Below are 27,259 nucleotides of genomic sequence, written 5' to 3'. Positions count from 1 at the left end.
TGAGATAGCAGATTGATTGGATAAACCTCACAGACTGCTTTTATGTATCTCTGTAGGGTCAACACTTTATAAGGCCCCGATCAATATGCCAGGAATTAACAGAGTTGTACAAAATGGCTTTACATGAAATGATGGGCTTGTAACTGATCACAAGTCATGCTGATTTACTGTTTGCTATGATAAAATTATTATTCTTGCAAACATGTTAGCACTATTTTCTAAAGCAAATAAACTATGTTCTAAACCAAGGGTTGACAACATGTGGCCTCCAGCTACTCTGGAACCACACATCCTTAGCATGTCCTAGCAGCAAAACTGTGGCAAGGCATGCTAGAAGGGTCAGTCCCACAGCAGCTGGAATGCCACAGGTTACTTACCCCAAACTATAAAGCGATGCGGAGTATGCTGGGGCGATATAAATATGTTATTATTAATAATAATAATGAAAACGGTCAATGAGATGGCCGTTTACAAGTTTAAGAGGGTAGCTATTTTAAAATAATTTTGTAATAACATTAATGGAGAACACAGAGTTTAAATGGTGCTCTAAAATTTTACCTTTTGCCTTTGTCATTACTAATATCTGAACAGAATTTGCATAGTGTTTATTATTAACTCTAATAAGAGTACTAGAATTTTCATGTGATGAGACAGTGTGAAAATTGAAATATATGTATACACCGAATATATACAGCACAGCAATGCAATAAAAAAAATCAGCAAGGCCAATATTATTCCAACTTAGCAACAAAAACCAGAGACAGCACTGTGATCTTATTTTTGGAAAAGTACATAACACAGAACATAAGCATGGGGTACTGGAAGTATTGTCTTACAAATTTCAGGCTTCTAAGAAATAGATGATGCCAAGATGTGGACTGAAAAAATAGATACAATGAGAATATAAAGAGAAAAGTTACAGTACTTCACAAATATCTAATATGCTTGCTTGGATCTTCAAATAAACTGAAATTACATAAATCACACACACTATGAATATTGTGCATGCTTTGTTCTTTAAAAATAATCTGTTTATGTACTGGCATAATACAGTTAGAGAACTTCCTGAGTCTTACTATAATGTGCCCGCTGCAACGTAATGTATACAGTTTTTCACATTGTAGCACATAAAATTCTGATCAATTCTGGTTTTCTGTCATGTGTGGACAAGTGCTATTATACTGAAGACCCTGCAAATATCTTACCATTGTGATAGATAGGACATGCATTTAGTAAATCAATGTTATTGAAGGTAAATTCATAATTTACTGTATATTTAAAATATCATCATCTTTTTCCTCACTGCATATTCTGACATGAACTATACAGCTAAACTTCAATGGGCGTACCAATTATTCCACATGGAAAAGTGCAATTTGCTTCAAAATGAAAACATTTTTAGTTAATTGCAAAGCTAGAAAAACTAATTAAAATACAAATGTGCATGACTGCAGAAGGAGACTGTTTCCCCACTGAAGCCATTTCCAGCCCTGGAGCAGCCAGTGTAGTGGCAGATTGTATTGGGAAAATAAATATTTAAGCCATAGATGTTTTTTCTAAATATAGCTTTTACCCTTTTAACTGCTAGAAAATGATAAGATATTCTTTCGTGTAGTATATTATTCTTTGGTTTGTCTGCGTGGTCACATGAAATTTCTGCTTAGTGTTAGGTCCACACCCCCTTCATTAGTCACAACTACCCAATTGACCTTCTAGAATGCTGCTCGCTTAATTATTAAGTATATTGTGAGAGTGAGATGACATAGGCAAATTCACTGTGTTAAAGCTAACATCCAGGGCAGGATTAAGGCTATTGGGGGCCCTGGAGCTTCTAAGCGTGGGGGCCCCAACCCCCAAAAATTGACCACTCCGCCCACACATCTGCCCCCGCTGCTATACCCCTTAACAGCAGCATAGCACATCATGTCTGCGATGCTGCCAGCAGAGACGCCTACCCCACACACCGATCGCCACCGCTATACCCCTTACCAGCAGCATCACAGTGTGGGCCATGGCAGTGCCTGGAACCAGCTCCCAGCTACAGACAGGATGTTAAACATTGCTACGCTGCCTCATGTTGGCCAGGGGGCAACATTTGGGGCAGTGAGGGGGCCTCTATTGTGAATGGGCCTCTGGGCTGTACACCTATAATCTGGCCCTGCTAACCTCATATAACTACATCATTAAGACAAATGAAATCTTGATTTTGCTTGCAGGTGCAATATAAAGCACTTCAGTGTGCCTAGACTGCATTCAGCAAGGCCCCGATCCTCCAGCTTCATCAGAAGGAGCACAAGTTTGCTTTCCTATGTAGTCAGAGACATTGTAAAATTGCTGGGCCATACCAGTCAAATATGCATGACATCACAAACCAACATATCAAAATGTTTCCAGCTTTGTAAATGGAGTTTTATAAGTAATTAATTGAATGTTAATTAAAGGCTAAAGGGCGATATGCACCTTGCGATGCGACGGTCGTTCCGACGGCCGACATATCGGGCGGTCCCCACACATGGAGTGATACGGTGGCCAACCACTGGATATGCCGGCACCCCCTCCCACTGCATTGGATCGTACATTGCTCCCCCAGATCAATTGAACATGCAGAAAAATCTGGAGAAGCCATGAACGGTGCCACGGGAGCGCACACTGACCGATATCATACCCACACACGGAACGATATAGCAGCGATATCGTTCCAATCCGTTGGATCGGCTGCTACATCGCACCGTGTATGGGGGCCTTAAGGTTGGCAGTTTGAAAACATTGTTCTGACAAAGTGCATCCCTTTTTAACATTGCACAGTATTTGTATAATTTTTTGTATTAGTCACACCCAGTTGCAGTCCTATAAATTGTCTTAATTTATAGAGGCTACAAAGAGGCTCATTACAGTGAACCTGTGATTCTTTTATGTGCTTGCGTAATTATGAAATTCCAGATAAGAACATAAAAATGGGCAGTTTCTCCTATTGTAAGTCACTGTAAATTTTATGGTTGAAAATTGTCAGAGGACAGGAAGATCAGCAATATGATCTCATTCAGCTCTAGCATCAAATCATCAGTATGCCAACATGAAATGATATTGTGTACTTGTTTCTATTAGGACTGTATATAGGCCTATCTGAGAGATTTCACTGTACATTTACTAAAGCCCCATTCACACTAGACGATGTGTGTATGCGGCGATATCGTCTGTTGCGGGACATTAATAAGTGCATACACACGTACCAATGTCGGCCACGACGAATGACGGCGGGGGTGGAGGGCATGCTGCATTCGGCAGCATGGCATTGTTAACGATATCCCCAGATTGAGTTCAGCCGACTGGGGATATCGTTAACGACCCGCGGGAGCGCGTCTCGTTGGTCGTTCAGTACATACACACTGGACATTATGAACGACATGAACGATAACATTATCATTCATAAAAATCGCCTAGTGTGTATGTCCCTTAACACTGCACCCACAACAACCAGTCAGCAGTAGTGCTGTATCTTGACTCCTACTATACTATTTCTCTCATAGGGGGCGATTCAATTGTTTTACTGACGGCTATTTTTTTAACCCCCCGACGAAGCAATTTAATTGTTGCTCTGTCTGAGCGGGTGCAAGCAGTAATGTGCAAGGAACCCGTGGTTAGGAAACCCTAACCAGAACTTTAGATGGGTTTAGTCGTTTTACACGGCTAAACCCGGTCTAATAGGGTGTGAAGAGGGCGATAATTAATGAGCCCCAGAACAACTGAATTGCAAAACTGGGTGCTCAATAATTATCACCGCCCACGCAACATTTGAATTGCCCCCATAGAAGGTTGACACCCTCCATTACACCTCCATTGACACCCTCCATTAGTATACCATTAGGAAGCTCCAGTGTGTATCACCTTCCCCCTTTTTCTTGTTCCCTGTACCAGTTATCATTCATGTTAATTACAATACCAATTCTTCCACTTATGTCAATATGGAGATTCATATATGTTAATAATTATACAACATATTTCATTATAGAGGATTACTGGTATTATAAGCATTTAATTAAAACATTAACATACAGTACAGCTAACAAGATGGATGGAGCCCATGTAGACTTTGGTTCAACACATAACATCACACAATAAATTTCTACACTAAACATATATTTAAAAAAAACAACAATTCCTGAACATGCAATGTATTCTATGTGAAGATATAAGGCATACATTTACATTTATTTTATTAACAGTTTCTTATATAGCGCAGCATATTCCGTTGCGCTTTACAATTGGAACATTAACAAAACAAAACTGGGTAATAACAAACAGATATATAGGTAGGAAGGCCCTGCTCGCAAGCTTACAATCTATAGGGAAATAGGCATTGATACGCAAGGATAGGTGCTATATATTGCACTTTGGTCCAGCCAGAATGCACAGTTTCTTGGTTGGCTGCATGATCCAGTCACACAGGAATATCGACCAAATGTCATGAGGATTTCAGAGAAAAACGATGTGTGAGATTGTGTGTGGACTGTAAAAGGGGATGTAATTAGATATGGAAGCTATGAAGGTTATGTGGGAGGTTCTGGAATCTGATAAGCTTGCCTGAAGAGGTGAGTTTTCAGGGAACGCTTGAAGATTGGAGACTAGAGCAAAGTCTTATTGTGCGAGGTAGGTTATTCCATAGAGTGGGTGCAGCGCGAAGAAAGTCCTGTAACCGTGAATGGGAGCAAGTAATGCATGGGGATGAGAGACGCAGATCTTGTGCTGAGCGGAGAGGTCGGGTTGGGAGATATTTTGAGATGAGTGAAGAGATGTATGTTGGTGTGGTTTGGTTAATAGCCTTATGTGTAAGTGAAAGTATTTTGTATTGAATACGGTAGAAAACCGGCAACCAATGGAGGGACTGACAGAGCGTGGCAGCAGAAGAAGAACGTTTCGCAAGGAAGATAAGCCTTGCAGCTGCATTCATAATGGATTGTAATGGTGATAGCCTGTTTTTGGGAAGACCAGTAAGGAGGCTATTGCAATAATCAATGCGGGAAATAATAAGTGCATGGATTAGAGTTTTTGCAGTGTCTTGTGTAAGATATGGTCGAATTTTGGATATGTTTTTTAAATGTATGTAACATGATTTTGAGACAGATTGAATATGGGGAACAAAGGACAGTTCAGAGTCAAGGATGACACCAAGGCAACAAGCTTGTGGGGCGGGGTGGATGGTCAAGGTATCAACAGTGATAGAGAGATCAGGTTGGTAACTGTTATTGGCCGGTGGAAATATAATTAATTCTGTTTTAGAAATATTTAAGTTTCAGGTGGCGAGATGACATCCAAGATGAAATGGCAGAAAGACATTCAGTGACCCGGACCAATACAGATGGAGATAAATCTGGAGAGGATAGGTAGATTTGAGTATCATCCGCATACAGATGGTACTGAAATCCAAAAGAGTGGATTAGTTTGCCAAGAGAGGTGGTATAGATTGAGAATAGTAAAGGACCTAAGACAGAGCCTTGCGGTACTCCAACTGATAGAGGTAGCGAAGAGGAGGCAGAATCAGAAAAACGAACAGTAAAAGAGCGATCAGATAGGTAGGAAGAAAACCAAGAAAGAGCTGTGTCCTTAAGACCTAGGGATTGCAGTGTTTGTATGAGAAGAGAGTGGTCAACAGTGTCAAAAGCAGCAGAGAGATCTAGAAGAATTAGGAGTGAGTAATGGCCTTTAGCCTTGGCAGTGACAAGATCATTTACTACCTTAGTCAGCGCTGTCTCTGCGGAGTGTTGGGAACGAAAGCCGGACTGAAGTGGGTCCAATAAGTTGTGTGAGTTAAGAAAGTGTATGAGGCGGGGGTAGACAAGTCTCTCAAGTAGCTTGGAGGGGCATGGGAGCTGGGAGATAGGACGGTAATTTGAGAGAGTATTAGGGTCAGAATTTTGTTTTTTCAGAATGGGAGTAATCACTGCGTGCTTGAACAGTGATGGAAAGTTGCCAGTAGAGAGAGAGAGATTACAGATTTTAGTTAGGGTTGGGATAAGCACAGGAGACAGAGCTTTACTGATTTGTGAGGGTATAGGATCTAGAGGAGAGGTAATAGAGTAGGAGGATGAGAAGAGTGTAGATACTTCATCTTCGTTTGTGAGATCAAATGAAGAGAATGTGCCAGAGGGTTCAGGTAGGGAATTGAGCAGGTCACTAGCTGAGGAAGAGTCTACCATTTCATTTCGGATCTTATCAATCTTGTTCCTAAAAATAGGACGCAAGATCTTGTGCACAGATAGTAGCAGGTGGTTTGGGTGATGGAGGGGTAACAAGCAGTTTAAATGTATTAAAAAGTCGCTTGGGGTGAGAAGCTTGAGCAGAGATTAGAGATTGGAAATATGTTTGTTTGGCAGTGTTCAGAGCAGTATGATAAGAGTTGTAGATAGTCTTATATGTGAGGAAGTCACTTGGAGTATGACACTTTCGCCACTGACGTTCAACTTTACGCGAGAGTTTTGTAGATGCCTTGTTAAGCTAGAATGCCACGGTTGACGTCTAACTCTACGTGGTGTGTGATGGGTAGCTGGAGCTACTTCATCGAGGGCTTTTTCTAGAATCTGGTTTAGGTGTGATGCAGCAGTCTCAGGAGAAGTGAATGTAGAAATTGGTGAAAGTTGTTGTTGTAGAGAGGTAGATAGTTGTTGAAGGTTAATGGCATTAATATTTCTACGGGTTTTAGGTTTAGGTTTGGTTGATTTCAATTATGTTGATGTAATGGAGGAGAGTGTGCAGGTGATAAGGTTGTGATCTGAGAGAGGGAAAGGAGCATTAGTGAAATCAGAAACTGAGCATAGTCTGGTGAACACAAGATCAAGACAGTGGCCCTCCTGATGAGTAGAGGAGTCAGTCCATTGGGAGAGACCATGAGAGGATGTTAAAGAGAGCAGTTTGGAGGCATGAGGAGATTGTGGACTGTCAATGGGGATATTGAAATCACCCATAATGATGGTGGAGATGTCTGAGGATACAAAGTGAGGGAGACAGGCAGAAAAGTGTTCCAGAAATTGTTGAGATGACCCAGGTGGGTGATAGATAACAGCAACTCACAGAGAGAAAGGGGTGAAAGTCCTGATAGAATGTACTTCAAATGATGTAAATGTGAGTGAAGGTACCTGTGGGAGAATTGTGTATGTGAAAGATTGGGAGAGTAATATTCCTACCCCACCTCCTTTACAATTACCAGGCCTGGAGGTGTGTGAGAAGTGTAAGTTACCATGTGAAAGTGCAGCAGGGGAGACAGTGTCTGATTGTGTAAGCCATGTTTTTGTTATTGCCAGAAGGTTGAGGTTGGTTGAAATAAAGAGGTCGTGGATGGATGTTAGCTTATTGCAGACAGAGCGTGCATTCCATAAGGCACATTTTAGTGACTTGGATGGTGAAGGGAGGCACGCAATGTTTATGTGGTTAGCTGGATTTATAGTTCGTTTTGGGTGTGGAATGTGGGTTGGGCCTGGATTTGGTGATATGTCACCAGCTAATAGAAGCAGCAGAAGAGAGATATAAATATAATTGTTGGATATGTCCGAAAGATTTTTATGGCGACAGGTTGTGGATGTTATTGTCAATGTGTATAGATAAGTTAAAAGCTCATGTGTGTTCATAAGTGGAGAGAAGATTAATGAGGTAGCAATATGTACAGAAGGGTGAGCTGCAGGAAGAGTAAAGGATGTAGTAGCCTTAGAGATGATTCCATGAAGTGAGATTATAAAAAGAAGTTTTTGATACATTGTCTTTTCTGTATTTGGAAAAAATAAAATTTTCTAAGTAATGGGTTTGTAATTACCTGGTCTTCAATGTTGTTCAATGTTTTTCAACTGTTATTTAACTGTTCAGGAAGCCCACTTGATTTTAACCACTTAATGCATAACCACATCAAGCTTCTACCCCTCAGCAAGCTGCCCTAAGACTGAATGTTAAGAAATAGTACCGTATGCCTAATTAAGACACTAGCTTACATCTGAGCCAATTGGTCAGCTGGTTGAAATGCAGATTGATCAGTGGACATATATTGCACTAAGTTTAAGTAAACAGGCAGTATGACACTATAAACTATGCTTCAGTGATCCCCATCTAAACAGAGGTAATGACTATGGCTAGCAAGTCAAAAAAGATTCACAGACATTTAAACAATACCAATTACAAACTTGTACAAAATTAAACACATACTTTAAATACACAGCTAATTTTGCATTAATGCAACTATAGATTAGGAGTTGTGGTTTGCAGGATGTCAAATTTTACATATAGCATACAGTCAGGTGCATAAATATTGGGACATTGACAGAATTTTCATATTTTGGCCTCTATTCACCACCACAATGGCTTTGAAATGAAACAAACAAGATGTGTTTTAACTGGAGACCTTCAGGTTTAATTTGAGGGTAATTACATCCAAATCAGGTGAACGGTGTAGGAATTACAACGGTTTCTATATGTGCCTCCCACTTTTTAAGGGGCCAAAAGTAATGGGACAAACTAAACAATCCTAAATCTAACTTTCACTTTTTAATACTTTGTTGTAAATCCTTTGCAGGCAATTACAGCCTGAAGTCTGGAACGCATAGACATCACCAGACGCTGGGTTTCATCCTTGGTGATGCTCTGCCAGGCCTCTACTGCAAATGTCTTCAGTTCCTGCTTGTTCTTAGTGCATTTTCCCTTCAGTTTTGTCTTCATCAAGTGAAATGCATGCTCAATCGGATTCAGGTCAGGGGATTGACTTGGCCATTGTCCATCTGCACTGTGAAGCGCCGTCCAATGAGTTCTGAAGCATTTGACTGAATATGAGCATATAATATTGCCCGAGACACTTCAGAATTCATTCTGCTGCTTTTGTCAGCAGTCACATCATCAATAAATACAACGGAACCAGTTCCATTGGCAGCCATACATGCCCACACCATGACACTACCACCACCATGCTTCACTGATTAGGTGGTATGCTTTGGATCATGAGCAGTTCCTTTCCTTCTCCATACTCTTTTCTTCCCATCACTCTGGTACAAGTTGATCTTTGTCTCATCTGTCCATAGGAAGTTGTTCCAGAACTGTAATGGCTTTTTTAGATGTTGTTTGGCAAACTCTAATCTGGTCTTCCTGTTTTTGTGGTTCACCAATGGTTTACATCTCGTGGTGAACCCTCTATATTCACTCTTGTGAAGTCTTCTCTTGATTGTTGACTTTGACACATATACACCTACCTCCTGGAGAGTGTTCTTGATTTGGCCAACTGTTGTGAAAGAGTTTTTCTTCACCAGGGAAATAATTCTTCTGTCATCTACCACAGTTGTTTTCCGTGGTCTTCTGGGTCTTTTGGTGTTGCTGAGCTCTCCGGTGCGTTCTTTCTTTTTAAGAATGTTCCAAACAGTTGATTTGGCCACACCTAATGTTTTTGCTATCTCTCTGATGGGTTTGTTTTGATTTTTCAGCCTAATGATGGCTTGCTTCACTGATAGTGACAGCTCTTTGGATCTCATATTTAGACTCAACTGCAAATGATTCCAAATGGAAATGTCACACCTAGAATCAACTCCAGACCTTTTAACTGCTTAATTGATAATGAAATAACGAGGGAATAGCCCACACCTGTAAATGAAATAGCTTTTGAGTTGATAGTCCCATTACATTTGGCTCCTTAAAAAGTGGGCCTATAGAAACCGTTGTAATTCCTACACCGTTCACCTGATTTGGATGTAATTACCCTCAAATTAAAACTGAAAGTCTGCAGTTAAAGCACATCTTGTTTGTTTCATTTCAAAGCCATTGTGGTGGTGAATAGAGGCCAAAATATGAAAATTCTGTCGATGTCCCAATATTTATGCACCTGACTTTATATTGGTAGAATGAGATAATATTACATTTCTGCTAATATAATGAAACTTGTATACCACTTTAAAGGTCCATTAAGGCTTTGGAAAGCACCCTGTCATCGGTACTCCAGGTTGAAAAAAAATACTCCACCACTCTGCTGCAAGTCACTGATGGAAATGTAACCTAATTTGCAATTTTATTTGTCGTTAATTGCTTTTGGGAAATTCCCAGTCCCACCGTATTTAATTAAAAAAGTCACACATAAAGCTAAATCCAAAGGTGTATAAACTGACACAGTACTAGATAAACTACAGCAGTCCTATATTACTTATTGGGTTATTTCATACTTTGATTATGTAGAAGAAACTTCATATAACAGACAATATAAACAGTGATTACTTTTAATAGGATTATTATTACTAATTATTATAATATCTTAAAACCATAATTTACCAAACTAATTCAGAGTGCTTCCCACAATATACTGTAAATGCATGGGTTCTCTTTGTCTTACCAATGCTTTGCTTATAAGGTACTTCTGGGTTTGGATAATGATCATTTATCCACAGAATATTGCTGTGTATGGGCTCAATGTTTGACAGAAGAGTTTGTACCAGAGATAGGGCATATTTAGCTTCACCCTGTAGAAGGGTTCTGCTAGCGCTAAAAACCTATGACATAACTGTTTTATAAACGCCATCTCAGGATGGCATTATCAGAAAGAGAATTGTATATATTGTAGATTACACAGAAGATTCCTCTAAACCACATATTGCTATTATCTGTGTCAATCAGAGCTGTTATCCTGTTTTGAGCCAAAAAGTTAGTATGGGTAGATTTTCTGGGAAGAGAAAATTATCAGGTCCCATGATTTTTAATTACGAATTTTACTAAATATATAGCACATTTAATCTGAGGAAATTGAGCTAATACATATACAGACTGCATTCATATTTATCCTTCTACTGTATACGGTCAGATATAATGTTTCCATGACTTGATCGCCTTTCTAATTTACTTATACTGTCAGGGATCAATACCAACACTTATAATGCAAAAAATATAAACAATAAATAAATATAAACATAAGATATACAGAATTAAATAACTGTATTATCAGATATATGATTGTTCCTTTCTTCTGTACTATTTTTTCATCAAACACTGTCCTGATAAAGTCACGCTTACCTGCAATGTCACATAGTTCGGCATCAGAGGCATTGGCTAAAGCTTCCTCCAGTTCTGGTTCCAAAGTGACATTTTCTAAAACAGGATCCACTGGCTTCAGTTTGGGAATCCATGGCTTTCCTGACAACAACAACAAAAACAGCAATTTAAATTTGCAATTACAGTGTAGTGAAGACCTTTTTCGTTTTAAAACATTTTATTTTCAGAGTGTAACTCCAGGCAAATAAAGTATGTTTATCAATAAACTCTCGTCCAACAAATAGTAGAACTAGGGAGGTGGGTGATGGCTGGCACATCTACGGTTCTGGGGGTTATGCACGCCCATCAGCCCTTTTAACAGTTGCTTCTCTTTCCAGAATGGAGCAAATTTCAGACAGTCCCACCATATATGCAAAAATGTTTCGATGTCCTTTTTGGGTTGGGTACGAGATCCTGATGGTCAGGATGCCCACGAACAGAATACTGACAGAAGCACGCCAGCAATCAGAGTCCCGACAGATATTTATGCATTACAACCCTTACCCTAACCCACCCGGGAGGGGGGAGCCAGATCAGCATTGCGAGTGGGCATGACCATCATAAGGGGCGGAGTGGACACGTGATTGCGTAATTTGGGCCCCACCCCCGCTACACAATGCCTCGATTACCGGCATTGTGAAGCAGGGGGTGGGGCAAAATTACGAGATTCAGCGTGAATCGCGTCGCTGGCCCCCACACTATGGGAGATTCTTTTGTAAATGCAGGGGGTGGGGCGGGGGAGGGGTCATTTTTATGTGATCCAGAGGTATGACACTTGGTATTTACACTTTTGCTCTGACTTAGAAAAAACGGATTTCTGTTAACTGAACTTTGAGCTAATAATTTTTGACTGCCTCTTGGAAATTTTTCTACTGATGTTTGATTTCGTACCATATGTTTGATGTTACATGTTACATCTTCATTTTTAATATATTGGAGTCTTCATACATCGGGGATTCTTTTTGCGTATGACTAAATAAACTTGGACCTATCTAAGTGGATTGCTAAGGTTTTCTTGCGTGCATATATATCAGTGGTGACGGTGTGCAAGAGAGAAATAGAAACCTTGATGTGAAAGATTAACCCCTGAAAACTGTAAGTTCGGTACGCGATTATTTATAAGAGCAAAGAAACCTTTGTACGATTTCTACCATTCATCTTTGAGTGAGTGAATGGTACGCAGTACCTCTTATCTTTTGATACACGTGGGGTGAAAGATCTCTCTGTTTAAAGAAACCTTTATGGTAGTCACTATGGTGTTCCTTTTGTGAGTAGGGTACGCTTTACCCCCTGCACCAATCATTCTCTGAAGTGTGATATGCACCTTATTTTCAGACTTACCATCTCCATGGAGATTGTTTCTGATAGAGGAGTTTGTAAATCAGGGTGTGCTCTCTGTAAATCTCTAAATATCTTATGCAATCTAAACATTATGTAGTTTCCGTAATTAAGTGGTTCTCGGAAGTGGATTGGGACAACGCATTAAACACTATGATTCATATGTCATCTACCAAACTAATATGCTGGTATTTAAGCTATTCTCGGCTTTTGCTGTTTTCTTTGTTGTGCAGAGCTGCCGTGTCTCGCTGGTCGCCTCTCCCTGCTGTCTTGTCTCCGTTATTAATGTCTCCTCGTTCTCCTGATGTATGGCTTACCCCATGATGGCTACTAGTTTAGGTTCCACTCTCCGGGTTCTCTCCTGGAATGTCCGGGGCCTCAATGATAAGGTCAAGCGTTCTTTAGTATTGAATCAGGTGAAAAAGGCCCAGGCCGATATTATCTGTTTGATGGAGACGCACTTGGTGGGCGGGAAAGTTTTGGCCTTGCGCAAACCTTGGATAGGCTGGGCTTACCATTCTACACACTCCTCATATTCCAGAGGTGTGTCAGTCTTGGTTCGAAAATCCCTGAGTTTTGTGCTGGATGATGTTAGAGTGGACCCCATGGGTAGATATGTCTTCATACGGGCTTCTATTCACTCCTCTCCATTTTACATTCTTGCAATTTATATTCCCCCACCTTATACCAGTGAGGTTTTAAGGAAATCTGCTGAATTTATTTCTTTATCACCTGATACCCCGGTTATTTGTGTCGGGGATTTTAATAACGTGCTAAACGCTGCCCTAGATAGGTGGCGTGAAAGTTTGAATGTGTCTGGCCCCTTCCCTCATTCTTTTGCTAATTTAGTGGATGAGCTTGGGCTGGTGGATGTATGACGGGTTCGGCATCCTTCCTTGGCTCGGTACTCTTGCTTCTCGGCCTCTCATCATTCCTTTTCTAGGATTGATCTCGCGCTGATATCTGGGAGGCTGGTCCCGCAGGTTGTGGAGGTGGAGTACCGATCCCGGGGTGTATCGGATCATGCCCCCTTAGCACTGACTTATTGATGTTGCTGCTCCGCGAGGCCATTCCTTTTGGAAATTTAATCCCTTCTGGCTTATTTTAATGGGTACGGGCTCGGAATTGGAATCCCAATGGGCTAATTTTTTTACTGAGAATACTGGCTCTGTTTCCTATAACATATTATGGGATGCCTTCAAGGCTGTTCTGAGAGGTTCTTTAATTGGTAGGGTGATAAATATTAAAACTTTTCATAAGAAAAGGGAGACTGAGCTGGAAAATCGTTGTACTTTGCTGGAACAGAGATATCTATCTTCGGGTTCTATTGTTGCTAGATCCGCATATATGGAGGCCACTAAAGTTTTATCTGATTTCCTTTTAGATAAATCTAGAAGACGTCTACTATTTGTTAGGCATAGTCAATATTCAGACTTGGATAAATCTGGGGCTTTTCTGGCATATCTTTCTAGAGAGGTCCGACCTGTTACAGTTGTAGCTCAAATTCGTGACTCCTGTGGTAACTTGCACTCTTCTACACCAGCTATCACGAAGGTGTTTTATGAATACTTTGCTAACCTTTACAGCTCTCAAGCCATTATTCCCTAGATGAGATGCTTGAATATTTGGGACATATATCCCTCCCCTCCATTTCTCAGGATAGCAGAGCATTTCTAGACTCCCCATTTACTGTAGAGGAAGTCAGGGTGGCTGCTTCTTCGTTTCCGGGAGGTAAGGCCCCAGGAGTAGATGGGATTCCCATTGAGGTTTATAAGAAGCATGCCCTTTCCTTTTTTCCCAGACTACTTAATCTTTTTAATGAACTGTGTGACCTGGGTACTCTCTCCTGTTCTATGTCTGAGGCCATTATTGTCATGATCCCTAAAATTGGAAAAGATCCCCTTGATCCTGGCTCTTACCGTCCGATCTCCCTCCTCTCTACGGATATTAAAATATTGGCCAAAATGCTTGCACTCAGGCTCAATAGGATAATTAGTGAGGTAGTACATCCTGACCAGACTGGTTTTATGCCAGGAAAGTCTACCTCACAAAATCTTAGGAGATTATATTCAATTTTACAGCTGGCGGATTCTGTGGAGGATGGGGCAGTGGTGGTGTCTTTGGATGAAGCCAGGGCCTTTGACTCTGTAGAGTGGCACTATCTTTGGGAGATCCTGTTTCGTATTGGGATGGGACCTAGATTTATAGCTTGTGTTAAATTGTTATACTCCTCCCCTTTAGGGCGGGTTTGTATTAATGGATATGTTTCCCCTTCTTTTCACCTCTCTAGGGGTACTAGACAGGGCTGCCCTTTTTCCCCAGCTCTCTTTGCCCTAGCCATCGAGCCTTTGGCGTGTCTTATAAGAACTGATCCCAGAATACGGGGAATTCAGATACGACAAAGGGTCGACAAGGTGGCTCTCTATGCGGATGACATGTTGTTATTCTTGTCTGATGCATCAGAGTCTTTAATTGCCCTTCTCTCTGTGGTAGACTCTTTTGGACGATTTTCTGGACTGCGCATTAATTGGGACAAATCTTGCATTCTTCCTCTACATGGTCCATCTACTCCTGTTAGTACGGTAAATACTCCCTTGGTGTGGACCACTAAGTTTAAATATCTGGGAATTTGGGTAACATCATCTATGTTGGACTTTGCCCCACTTAATGTCCAACCACAAATTGATTTCCTGAAATCCAAGCTGCATGTTTGGAATAAACTTCCCTTGACCGCCACGGGTAGGGTTAATTTGGTAAAAATGATTGTTCTCCCCAAATTTTTATATGTTTTTCAGCAGGCCCCTATCTATATTTCTCCACGTATATTTAAATTGATAGATAGTTATATCTCCTCTTTAGTTTGGGCTGAAAAACGTCCTCGAATTAAACTTAAAACCTTATGTAGGCCTAGAGCACTTGGTGGACTGGCATTGCCAAATTTCCGCCTCTATTATTTGGCATCACAATTGGTTCATTTACAGGGGTGGGTTTTGGGTGGGGAGAGCCAGGATCTACCTACCTTATTGGTACACACTGTTACTAGAGGATGTTCCCCTTTGCAGTTATTATTAGATGACAAGTGCCCTACAGGGGGAGCTCCATTGGTCACGCAGGCTCATAAGCTGTGGAAACAGGCCCGTACTTTAGTGGGGGCGGAGGGTATTGATCCTGATTTGTCTTTGTGGCATTCTTCTGCTCTAAGAGAATTGGCCCTATTAGATAGTAGCTCCTTGTGGACTGGGAGGGGGGTTCTCTCCATTGGACAGTTGTATAGTGACGGGGTATTATAAAGTTTTGACACTATTAGAACTGAATTTGGGGTCCCGAATACTATGTTTTTCCGTTACCTACAGCTCCGACACGCTCTAGCTGTCCAGTTTTCTTCAGGCCCTCCGCAATTTACTCCTGATCCTATTAGGGTTATGCTGCAAGCAACTAGTGGTAGGCGATTAATTTCCAGACTTTATTCCTACCTCCTTACTGCTAATTCCGATGATACCCTAGTATCACTTAGGCTTAAATGGGTAGATGATTTGGGTCCATTAGACGATGATGAGTGGTCTTTAATGTTGAATAGTCATGTGATCGCCACTTCTGCAGTGAGATTCCAACAGATACAGTTCTTTTTACTACACAGGGTGTATCTTACTCCTTTTTTGATGAATCGATTTGGATCTGGAGTGTAGGATAGGTGTCCTAAGTGTTCTGTTTCCCAGTGCTCATTTTGGCATCTCCTCTGGGAGTGCTCTGCTGTTCGAGTGTTTTGGTCACGGGTCACCACCTGTGTTACCAACACAGAGAGTAGTATTCCCATTTTGTCACCAAAAATCTGCATCTTTGGACTGGGTCTTTCGAACAGGGTTAATCGATTGACGGCCCAATATGTGATTAATGTGATGACTTTGGCTAAGGTTTGTATTGCCCGTACTTGGATGGCAGCTAGGGGCCCTACTTTTGCTGAATGGTCTGGGTTAATGAATGAAGTAGTGGGGCATGAACGTTTTATATACACCAAACGTAACTCTATCCTGAAGTATGAACGTATTTGGGGTCCGTGGATTTCTTCAACTTATTATGTTAATGGAGGTGAGGAGGCTTCGGATGGTGGGGGGTTGGAGACCGGCGAGACTGTGCAATAATGTTTTATTATTCTGAGATGTTTGTAGTAAATTTTCTCTTATACTGCAAGGTTGAGATATTTTTCTGTGCTGATAATGTGCTCTGTTTTATTTATATACTGTTTTTGAATATGTAATGGTATTATTTTAATGGCTAGCTATTTTATTTCTGTGGGGATTGGGCTTATAGGAGGGAGGGTTTTCTCTTTATGGGTTGTAATTTGATGTTTTTGTTATAAAATGACAAACTTTATAAATAAACGCAATTTAAAAAAAAATAAAAACACTATGATTCATTCGGAGACGGCTTCTAGAAAGGCGATATCGATACACTATTCATTCTTACGACGACCGATGCAGCATGAGGAGGTACGCACCAGGATGAGCAGATGGTGCAGGCGATCCCCTCTTCATCATGTGACACTCTTGTTAGAAGACTTCTACTAATCATTAGAAAGACACTCGTGTATCAACATTTTTTCAAACTTGGGAAAGCTATATTGAGACTTTGGGGTTAATTTACTAAGATGTGAGTTCTATTTAAGAAGTGATGTTGCCCATAGCAACCAATCAGCTTCTACTTCTCATTTATCTAGCACCTTTTAGAAGATAATACCTGGAATCTGATTGGTTACTATGGGCAACATCACTTCTTAATAGAACTCCCATCTTAGTAAATTTACCCCTTTGACTCTAGATCAGAGACGTAGAATTCACAAGTCACTGAAACTAACCTTGTGGTGCTGTCTTCGGATGATATCGGAGGACTGGATTCGATTATTAAGGGGATTTCCCCTTCCCCCCCACCTTGGCTTCCTTGTCCCGCGCAGTGCTCCCCAAATATTTCTCTTTAGAGTCTTAATGGCCATTCCCACTCTGCGGCCTGCTGACACAATTTTCTAGTGCAACAACACATGCATAGCCCAGCCTCATGGCAAATTGACCCCCTACAATCTGAGGCATAATATTTAGCAGTTTAAATATCACATCAAAGTGCAACCGCTGTCCACTTTAGAGCCAGCTATTTAATTAAAGTTTTCATTTTCAGACCTAAAATACTTCTTAGTTTAGCTTAATTTATGATTTAAAGTTATAATGAGAGTGAGGGGCATTGGTTTACCTTTATTACATGTGTAACTTTTGAGTGTGTGTGTATGTGTGACGTTCTATATTACACTGTTCAAAATGCCCCCAGAAATGTGCTTATTTATGGAAGAGTTATATGCGGGTAGCCCTAAAAATGCACCTTTTTCACCCATTTATTTAATTGCAATCTTTCTCTTCAAACTGGAATCTCATTTCTGCGCATACACTACATCCAATCACTATACACCAGAAATATAGAATTTGACGGCAGATAAGAACCACTTGGCCCATCTAGTCTGCCTTTTTTTTTACCTTTTGGTAACCTCAACCCTATGTGATCCTCAGTTCTCTGTAAGGATATTCTAATGCCTATCCCAAGCATGTTTAAACTGTTCTACTGTCTTAGCCTCTACCACCTCTGATGGGAGGCTATTTCACTTATCTACTACCCTTTCTGTGAAGTAATTTTTCCTCAAATTTCCCCATAACCTACCACCCTCCAGTCTCGGTGCATGTCCCTGTGTTTTAGTACTTCTCTTCTTTTGAAGAATGTCTCCCTCCTGCACCTTGTTAAAACTCATGATAAATTTGAGGTTCTATCATGTCCCCCCTTTCCCTTCCCTGCTCCAGACTATACATATTGAGATCTCTTAGCCTTTCCTGGTAAGTTTTGTGATGTAGACCTTGCACCATTTTAGTTGCCCTTCTTTGTACAGTCTCTAATGTATTATATCCTTCTGGAGATATGGCCTCCAAACCTGAACACAGTATTCTAGATGAGGCCGTACCAATGACCTATACAGTGGTATTATCACTTCTTTCTTTCTGCTACTGATTCCTCTCCCTATGCAACCAAGTGACTCCTAGATCCCTTTCTTCATCTGTAGCTTTCATTAGAGGACCCTCAATACTATATTTAGCTTTTTGGTTCTTGAGACTCAAGTGCGTAATTTTGCAGTTTTTAGCATTAAACTGTAGTTGCCATAAAAATAGATACCAATAAAATTACATTAATTGAGGCATCAGTAGGTTAAATGTTTTTGAATATTTATTTCAAAGAAAAACAGTAAGTGGAAAAGAGAGTCAACAAAACCAATATGGTATCAACAATAATTTTAAAAGTACAAAAACCTTAGCTCAATCAGCAACCAAGCTAAATCACAAGAGTTAAAATCCTTCAAAACTGGATTCCTCCTCATCATCTGTATGTCCAAACAGAGCTTCAACTTTATCTGGTGTGAGGCTATCAGCATAAACATTGTCGTCATCACTGAGTTCGCAGTCATCACCATCACTGCTGTCCTTCTCATACAAAGCGCTGTCTTCACTGCCATCCATAGCATTACTAATGCCACATTTCTTGAAGGCACGTTGTACCATGTTCTCTGGAATCTCTTCCCATGCATCACGAACCCACTTTGCTACCAATTCTATGTCGGGCTTCATCAGATTTCCAACTTTTGTCAATCGGGCTTGACCAGATGACATCCATTCATGCCACTTTTTTCGCACACAGTCTTTGAAAGGTTTGTTTAAACACACATCTAGGGGCTGCAATACAGATGTAAGCCCACCTGGAATAACGGCCAAAGAAACTTGAGAAGTTTTTGCCAATTTTTTTATGTCATCAGATGTGTGGGCTCTAAACATATCCCAAACTAGCAATGATGGTTTTTTCTTTAAGGCTGTTCCTGGACGTCCGTTCCAAATTTCTTCCAGCCATTTTTTTGTTCCGTCTTCATCCATCCAGCCTTTAATATGTGCACGCACTGTAATTCGTGGTGGGAATTTGACCGTTTTAGGCAAGGTCTTTCTTTTAAAAATAATGACAGGCCACAGCTTAGTTCCATTAGCCAAACATGACAGAACGACTGTGAAATGGTTTTTTTCATTTCCTGTGGTTCTGAGTAAAATAGTTTTTTCTCCCAAACTTGACACAGTTCTGTTGCTAGGAAGATCAAAGGTCATAGGTGTTTCATCCATATTCCCAATATCTCCCAGGTCAAAGTTATGGATCCTTCTTTGTTTTATGATGAATGAATGGAATGACATCACTTTCTCATCAAGGTCTTTTGGCAACTTCTGTGAAATCTTTGTTCTTTGCCGCAAAAATAAGGCAAACCTATTCATAAAGCGGGTACACCATCCTGCTGACGCAACAAAATTTCCAATGCCTGGTGCTTTTAATTTATCATCTTTAGCCATTTGAAGGGCACGTAAGCGAATTCCCATACGCAGTAACCATTTTGACGACACTCCATAACCCATTTATGCAATTCAGTCTCTAGAGCTTCATATGAAGTCGTTAAACCACGTCGAGCTTTTTTTGCCTTTGGAATCTTTTCCAAGTCAGCTTTCATTTTCCGCCACTCCCTCACTTGTTTTTCGTCAACACAAAATTCCCTACTTGCAATACTGTATTGCTCTCTTCTGATCTTGACACAACATTTAGTTTGAAACCAGCTTCGTATGACCTGCGTTTTTGTTTTGGTCCAGGATTAGAAGTATTGGGATCCATTTCTAACAGGATAAAAAAAAAAGACTTTGAAAACTTTTGAACAGTACGCATGCACTAGGCCGTGCTGCGTTGAAAGCCTGCTACAGTACTTCTTCTATTTGCTCTCTGTTCGCAAGCTCTAGCCGTACACATCCATTCGCACAGCGAGCATGTTGATGCGCAAGGCAAGATTTCACTCCAGCTGACGTTGCCCAGCTGTTCCCGACGTGTGACGTGATGTCAGAGGTATTACCAGCAGATGAGCGGCTTTGCGGATGGCTTTGCATAGCACTGTGCTATGGAAAGCCGTCCGCCTCTCACTGACAGCGCCGGACAGGGGGAAAGCCGCTCAGTGTGTATGGTCCTGGACAGGGCCGGCCCTAGCCCAAATTTTTTGGTAAGCGGGTATACCGTATTTTTTGGCACCCCCTATGCAGTGTCCCCGGTAGTGGTCCCCCCTATGCAGTGCCCCTTGTGCCCCCAGTAGTAAGCCCCTTATATAGTGCCCCCAGTAGTAGCCCCCCTTGTAGTGCTCCCAGTAGTAGCCACCCCTTGTAGTGCCCCCAGTAGTATCCCCCCCCTGTAGTGCCCCCAGTAGTAGCCCCCCCTGTAGGCTCCCAGTAGTAATCCCTCCTGGTAGTGCCCCCAGTAGTAATCCCCCCTGGTAGTGCCCCCAGCAGTAAACCCCCCCCCGGTACTGCCCCCAGTAGTAATCCCCCCTGGTAGTGCCCCCAGAAGTAATCCCCCCTGGTAGTGCCCCCAGAAGTAATATCCCCCCCTGGTACTGCCCCCAGTAGTAATATTCCCCTCTGGTAGTGTCCCCAGTAGTAATACCCCCTGGTAGTGCCCCCAGAAGTAATCCCCCCCTGGTATTGCCCCCAGTAGTAATACCCCCCCTGGTAGTGCCCCAGTAGTAATACCCCCCCTGATAGTGCCCCCAGTAGCAATATCCCCCCCTGGTAGTGTCCCCAGTATTAATCTCCCCCCCTGGTAGTGCCCCCAGTAGCAATATCCCCCCCTGGTAGTGCCCCCAGTATTAATCCCCCCCTGGTAGTGCCCCCAGTAGCAACATCCCCCCTGGTAGTGCCCCTAATATTAATCCCCCCCTCTGGTAGTGCCCCCAGTAGCGATATCCCCCCGTGGTAGTGCCCCCAGTAGTAGCCCCCCCAGTAGAAAGAAATGTAATAAAAAAACCAAACAAACAAACACTTACCTGAAACCCCACTCCTTGTCCCGACGCTGCTACTGGCTGCTCCGGCCGCTTTGCATAATTGGAGAGACGTCGTCATGACGAAGTCTCTCCCATTACCCACTGCGGGAGCCGGAAGATGGCTCCCGCAGTGGGAGCAGCAGCAGCTGATGAGAGTCTGACAGACTCTCATCGGCTGCTGATTACACCAAACACACAGCTGCCGGCTCCGGCGGCTGTGTGTTTGGCAGTGTGTAGTCCTGACCGAACTCCGTCCGGTCAGCGCTACACACGCGGTGCAGCTGTGTCACAGAGACACAGTCTGCACCGCGGCCCGCATGGTACGCTACTCAGCAGCGTACCATGTGGGCATGACTCGAGTATAAGCCGAGGGGGTGCTTTTTCAGCACAAAAAATGTGCTGAAAAACTCGGCTTATACTCGAGTATATACGGTACCTCATTATTATGTATATACTTGCAACTTAGTTGTGGCCCCCTTTCCCTCTCCTTCTGTAGTGAATACCGAGCAAATATAACCATTTAGATCACGGGTGACAAACCAGTCAGCGGCAAAGAGCCAAAAAATATCTGTAGTCAAGTTAAAGAGCCAATAGCATGCGCGCGCAAAAAATGGGTCATGGCCTTGCTGTCACAAGGCCTCGCCCAATTTTTGTGCTCACGCCTTTGGCGTGACATTCACAGGAACATGACCTTGTGTCACACCCCCTTTTTTAATCACACTGGGGGTGAGCCCAGCACATTGAAAATACATAATCTACATACACTTCTCAATATAAATTTTTAAGTGAAAGAAAATGCCAGACCAATAAAGAAAACATTGAAAAAGCCACATTTACATAAATACACATAACAAGCCAGATCCACATAAAATCCATTTAAAAACCACATCCACATAAAATACATATTGAAATCCAGAACCACATAAAATACATTGAAAAAGCAAGATTCACATAATACACCAGTGGTTCCCAAACTGTGCGCCGTGGCACACTAGGGTGACTCGGGGCACTTTCAGGGGTGCCTCAGGTTGGTGGTCCAGTACCAAATCAAATAATTTATGGTCAATGTAATGTAAATATGTGGACAAACAGCAGCTCAAACCTGTCCACCACCACATAACTAAACCTAAAGATGACAGGTAGCACAATTTACTTCACTTTACTACATTTTTTTCTGAATATCTCAATAACAAACTTTTGGCTTAGGGGTGCTGTGAAAACAATGCTAATACTCTGGGGCGCCGTGATTCAAAAAAGTTTGGGAACCACTGTAATACACACTTCAGCTCCTATATGTGTCACTCCAGCCTTGCCATTCCAGCCCACAGTCATTGCAGCCTCCCCATGCCACTGCAGCGGCCCCTCATGTGTCACTCCAGCCCCCCCTGGAATTATCTCAACAGCCCTACTCTGCCCCCATAAGCATGAAAGCAGGCATCATCCTCTCAGCTCTCAGGCTGACCCCCCCCAATGGTTCTCAGGCAGTAGTGCCCATTATGCTGTGCCCCCTGTAGTTGTGCCCCATATGCAGTGCCCCCCTGTAGCTGTGCCCATTAAGAAATGCCCCCAGTAGTTGTGGCCCTTATGCAATGCCCCCTGTAGCTGTGTCCATTATGCAATGCCCCCAGTAGTTGTGCTCCTTCTGAAATGCCCCCTGTAGTTGTACCCATTAAGCAATGCCCCCAGTAGTTGTCGCCCTTATGCAATGCCCCCTGTAGCTGTGCCCCTTCTGCAATGCCCCCTGTAGTTGTGCCCATTAGGCAATGCCCCCTGTAGTTGTGTCCCTTCTGCAATGCCCTCTGTAGTTGTGCGCATTAAGCAATGCCCCCTGTCACTGTGGGCCTGATTCAGAGCCGAATGCTCTGACCAGAGCGCTCGCTCTGAAACAGTGCCCTCCTACCTGAAAATGGAGCGGCCTCCTGTCCGCTCGCATAGCTGTGGGTGACCACCCACAGCATATGCGAGCGCCAAAAAGATGGTCGCGATGGTCAAGACCATCGCGACCATCGGGTTTGCGACGAGACCCTGCGGTAGGGTCTCGCTGCCGCAAGCCCAGGAGTGATTTTGGCTCTATCAGAGCCAAAATCACTCCCACTGACATCATTACTGATGTCAGTGGGGCCGGCTTCAGATGGTAGGCGTTCCCATGGGAACGCCTCCGTCTGGCAGCCACGCCCCTGGCACGCCCACCAAAGGGGGCGTGCTGTTACTCACCATCGACAGCACGCCCCCTTTGGTGCGAGACCCCGAGCGACGTATTCCTCGTCGCTTGCCGGGTCTCGCGCATGCGCACGACGGAGCTCCCTCCGTCATGCGCATGCGTATTTGCACAACATCGACCGGCTTGCAAGCGTCCTTTGCTCGCGAGCGGGTCTGAATGACCCCCTGTGCCCCTTCTGCAATGCCTCCTGTAGTTCCTGTAGTTGTGCCCAATAAGCAATGCCCCCTGTAGCTGTGCCCATTAAGCAATGCCCCCAGTACTTGTGCCCCTTCTGCAATGCTCCCTGTAGTCGTGCCCCCTAAGGTAGTGCCCCCAGTACTAGTTCCCCCTCTCAACCCACACCCCTATGAAGACACTTACATGTGCTCATGCTGGCACTGCTCCACGCAGCCAGGGCTCCCGAGTCCCGTCGTCGCTGCTGCCGCTTCCTGCTGGATCTAACTGGATCCAGCAGGTGTGCGGGCTCCTCACATCGTGGGTGACATCATGACATCACCAGCGCACTGCATCACTGGGAACACTGGCCTCTGAAGCCATCAGAGGCTTCTTTAGTCTCTGATCGCTTCAGAGACCAGCGCTCAGTACCAGTGGGGGGCTGCCGAGCTGGGAGCCGCAAGGGAAGCACAAAAGAGCCACATGCAGCTCGAGAGCCGCGGGTTGGCCACCCCTGATTTAGATGATCTGCTATGGCCTTGTCTCCCTCCACAAGACTCTCAGGGGTAAATTTACTAAGATTCGTGTTGGTCCCAATTTGCATTTTCAGGTGATGATATCACTTTTTGCAAATCGGGAATTTACTATCATAAAAGTCGGGTGATTTCTTCATTTTTTCAGGTTGAATTCGGGTGGTTTAATGCCGCAAATTCAGCCGTTTTGTACAATATAAATGATATCACCATCGGCTCAATTTGGAAGTACTTTTCACTTATTTCATACAAATCGGGAAGTTACCATTATTCGTTTTGCTAAAGTCGCCCGTTTTACACTCAAATCAGGGACTCAATAGAAGTTGAGCTGCGAGTTGTCATTCAACATACACAAATTAGTGTGATTTGTGTATGTTTCTGAATGGCAAGTGTGTTGTAATGGTTCATTTTTTTTAAAAAAAAGATGTGAGGTCCCCCCCCAAAAGGCTAACCAGCCCCGGACTTGCCAGCCAGTCCTGGTACCTAAAATTACGGGGAACACAATGAGTAGGGTTCCACCGTAAATTAGGTACCAACATTTTGTTCCTCGTATTGTAAACAACCTGGTTAGCCTTTTGGGGGGTGACCTCACGGAAATTTTTAAGGAAAAATTAACCTTTAAAGCAAAATAAAAAAACAAGCAGCCTGCACATATTTCACTGATATGTGCAGGCTGCTTGTTCGGGAGATAAATTTGGGCCTTCAAAACGGACAGGAACGACCAAATACACCATCAATCAAAACGATCCTGTGAAAAAGTGAAAAAAAAACGGCTGTTTTTGATCGATCCTATCCGAGTTGAAAATCGGGATAAATCGGGACCAACACGGATCTTAGTAAATTTACCCCTCACTGTCATTCTTAATATTCCACCATTTGATTTTCTTCTTTCATTTATATACTTAAAAAAGTTTTGGCCCCTTTACTTACTGACTGGGCCTTTTCTCTACAGCCTCTGCCTTTGCACATCTGATCACCTTCTTGTCCTCCTTCCTTCTGACAAGATACACCTCTTTGCCTTCATTATTCTGAGTCTGCTTATATTTCCTAAATACCCTCTTTTTTGCTTTCACGCTAGTTTATACTTCTTTTATGAACCATACTGGCTTCCTTTTCCATGTGCCTTTCCTAACCCTTCTTATACAAAGATCTGTTGCTTCATATTTCCATACTTCCCATCTCCTCCTTTTGGCCTGTGCAAACTTCTACAGATTTGGGTATACACAAAAGCAAGATCAAACTGATTTTTGCTTTGTTTATGCCATCTTGCACTCTTAAATTACAACACCCTGTCTGACATCAGTTTATTCCATAACAAAAAAAAGGACTGTAAACAATATTTTGCAAATAATTTTAAAATGTAATCAGCCGTAGATGTAACAGACAAAATTATAAAGTTCTTTGAAAGGCTTTATGGCAAAAATCCTTTGAAGTGCATTTAATGTAAGCTAAAAGTGGTATATCATATGAGCATTGTGTGATCCTCTGGGTGTGAGATAACAAGCAGAACAGACACAGTAAGAAGAAAAGAATGTTACACTGTGTCTATTTATGGCCAGTCCTTACGAAAGAATGATTGCCAGACAAGGGAACAAAAGGACAGCCCTGTTTTGTTAAATAAAAGCACTCCAAAGGGCCAAATATAACCTCCACTCACCAGGGATGTATATAGCAGCCACTCATTTGGACTAATATAACCTCCACCATCCATTTTATTAATTTGCAACTCTTGAACAAATTAAACAGGTGCAGCAGGGACCTTTTTTACAACAGATGACGGAATCTTGTAGCTAGTATGACCTTGCTTAATTGAAAACACTGTGAATCCTCAAAAAGTAACCTGTAATAGACCTGATAGTGTCTGACTATTACTAGACTGATGGCTACACGACTCATCGATTTATTAGAGTTCACACTCCCTGATCCCCGTCCACCTCCATAATGAAGTGGGCAGGGCTGGGGTATGATTTGCGGCTAATGGCTTTGTCATGGTCCCTCCACCAATGTGTGGTGACACATTTTACAATTGGGAGTGCGACTGAACGCATATTACATCATGCCCCCAGCTCTTACCCCCTGGACCTCCTCCCCGTGATCTTCCATAGAGAAATAGTGAGAGGTAGGTAAGAATGATTTTATTTTCACCTAATTGCCACCATTGCTTCTGTCAGAGACAAGACGTACCTCTTTTTTCTCCAGTGAAAGGCACAAGATCGTCCCTGTCTTTTATTTCCTTAGCTTGCTTTTCTAAATGGCCAAGGAGGGATTCTCGCTGGAAAGGCCCTGTTGGTGTTTTATTTGTTTGGTTCCTTTGTCTTAAACCAGCAGGCAATAACTGATTCTACAAAGAAAGGACAGATTATATTATCTTTTGTCAGATCTGTAGAAATCATAAACCAACTGCACTACTACACAAACTGCTATGTGGTAGGCAGCAGTAAAATAGCGTCTCCCTAAATGAAAATTATTTCCTAAGATATATACTGTGACTAGATTAAGTGATCCTGAGTCAAACGCAGTCTGCGTCTTTTGCTGGTTACACGTTAGTGACCTTATACACGCCCAATACATTTTCAATGAACTTCTCTGTGCGTGCGTCTGAAATCGCAACTGTGACTCTGTACGAAATACAATCAGGATGCATGTGTGGTGCGAAATAGATGTAAGCACAAAAACATAACTATGCACAACTACGTCTGACATGACATAATGTGCGACTCTGAATTAGGCACTAAATGTGTTTAATAAACATATACCTTGGAGTGTGTCAATTACACTGTAACTTTCACACAATACACACAGAAAATCAATAATATAGTTTCAGATTATCTAACATATTAAAAAAATAGTGATACGTACATCTGGGTCTAATTCTTCCAGTTCTCCTTCCAGAGCTCTCAGTTCCTCATCAGTTAGCTTGTTTAAGAGCTCATCCTCATCAACATCCCGGTACTTTTCTAAGCCTATTCTGCTTAGCATTTTCTATATATTCTGGTTTTCACTTTGCCAAAGATGAACCTGCGAGAACAAAGACAGTAAAGTCTGAAGTCTTAAAAAAATAAATAAATG

At 42.4% G+C, this 27,259-nt stretch overlaps 1 protein-coding gene across 3 annotated transcripts in view; it reads right to left on the bottom strand.

The window, feature by feature from the left end:
• TMOD1 (tropomodulin 1) overlaps window positions 1–27,259 on the bottom strand; it is a 102,453-nt gene that overhangs the window by 31,908 nt on the left and 43,286 nt on the right. For all 3 annotated transcript variants that reach the window (XM_088461312.1, XM_088461314.1, XM_088461313.1), the window contains exons 2-4: window positions 27,050–27,208; window positions 26,375–26,531; window positions 11,017–11,136 (exon numbers count right to left, since the gene is read on the bottom strand). In XM_088461312.1, the coding sequence (XP_088317438.1) occupies window positions 11,017–11,136; window positions 26,375–26,531; window positions 27,050–27,169 (397 nt within the window). In that variant the 5' untranslated portion in view covers window positions 27,170–27,208. The remainder of the gene's footprint in view (window positions 1–11,016; window positions 11,137–26,374; window positions 26,532–27,049; window positions 27,209–27,259) is intronic.

The sequence above is a fragment of the Taudactylus pleione genome, unplaced genomic scaffold (genome assembly GCF_031769625.1).
Source record: "Taudactylus pleione unplaced genomic scaffold, aTauple2 ptg001032l, whole genome shotgun sequence".
Lineage (NCBI taxonomy): Eukaryota > Metazoa > Chordata > Amphibia > Anura > Myobatrachidae > Taudactylus > Taudactylus pleione.
This window is presented reverse-complemented; position numbering and strand designations above follow the sequence as displayed.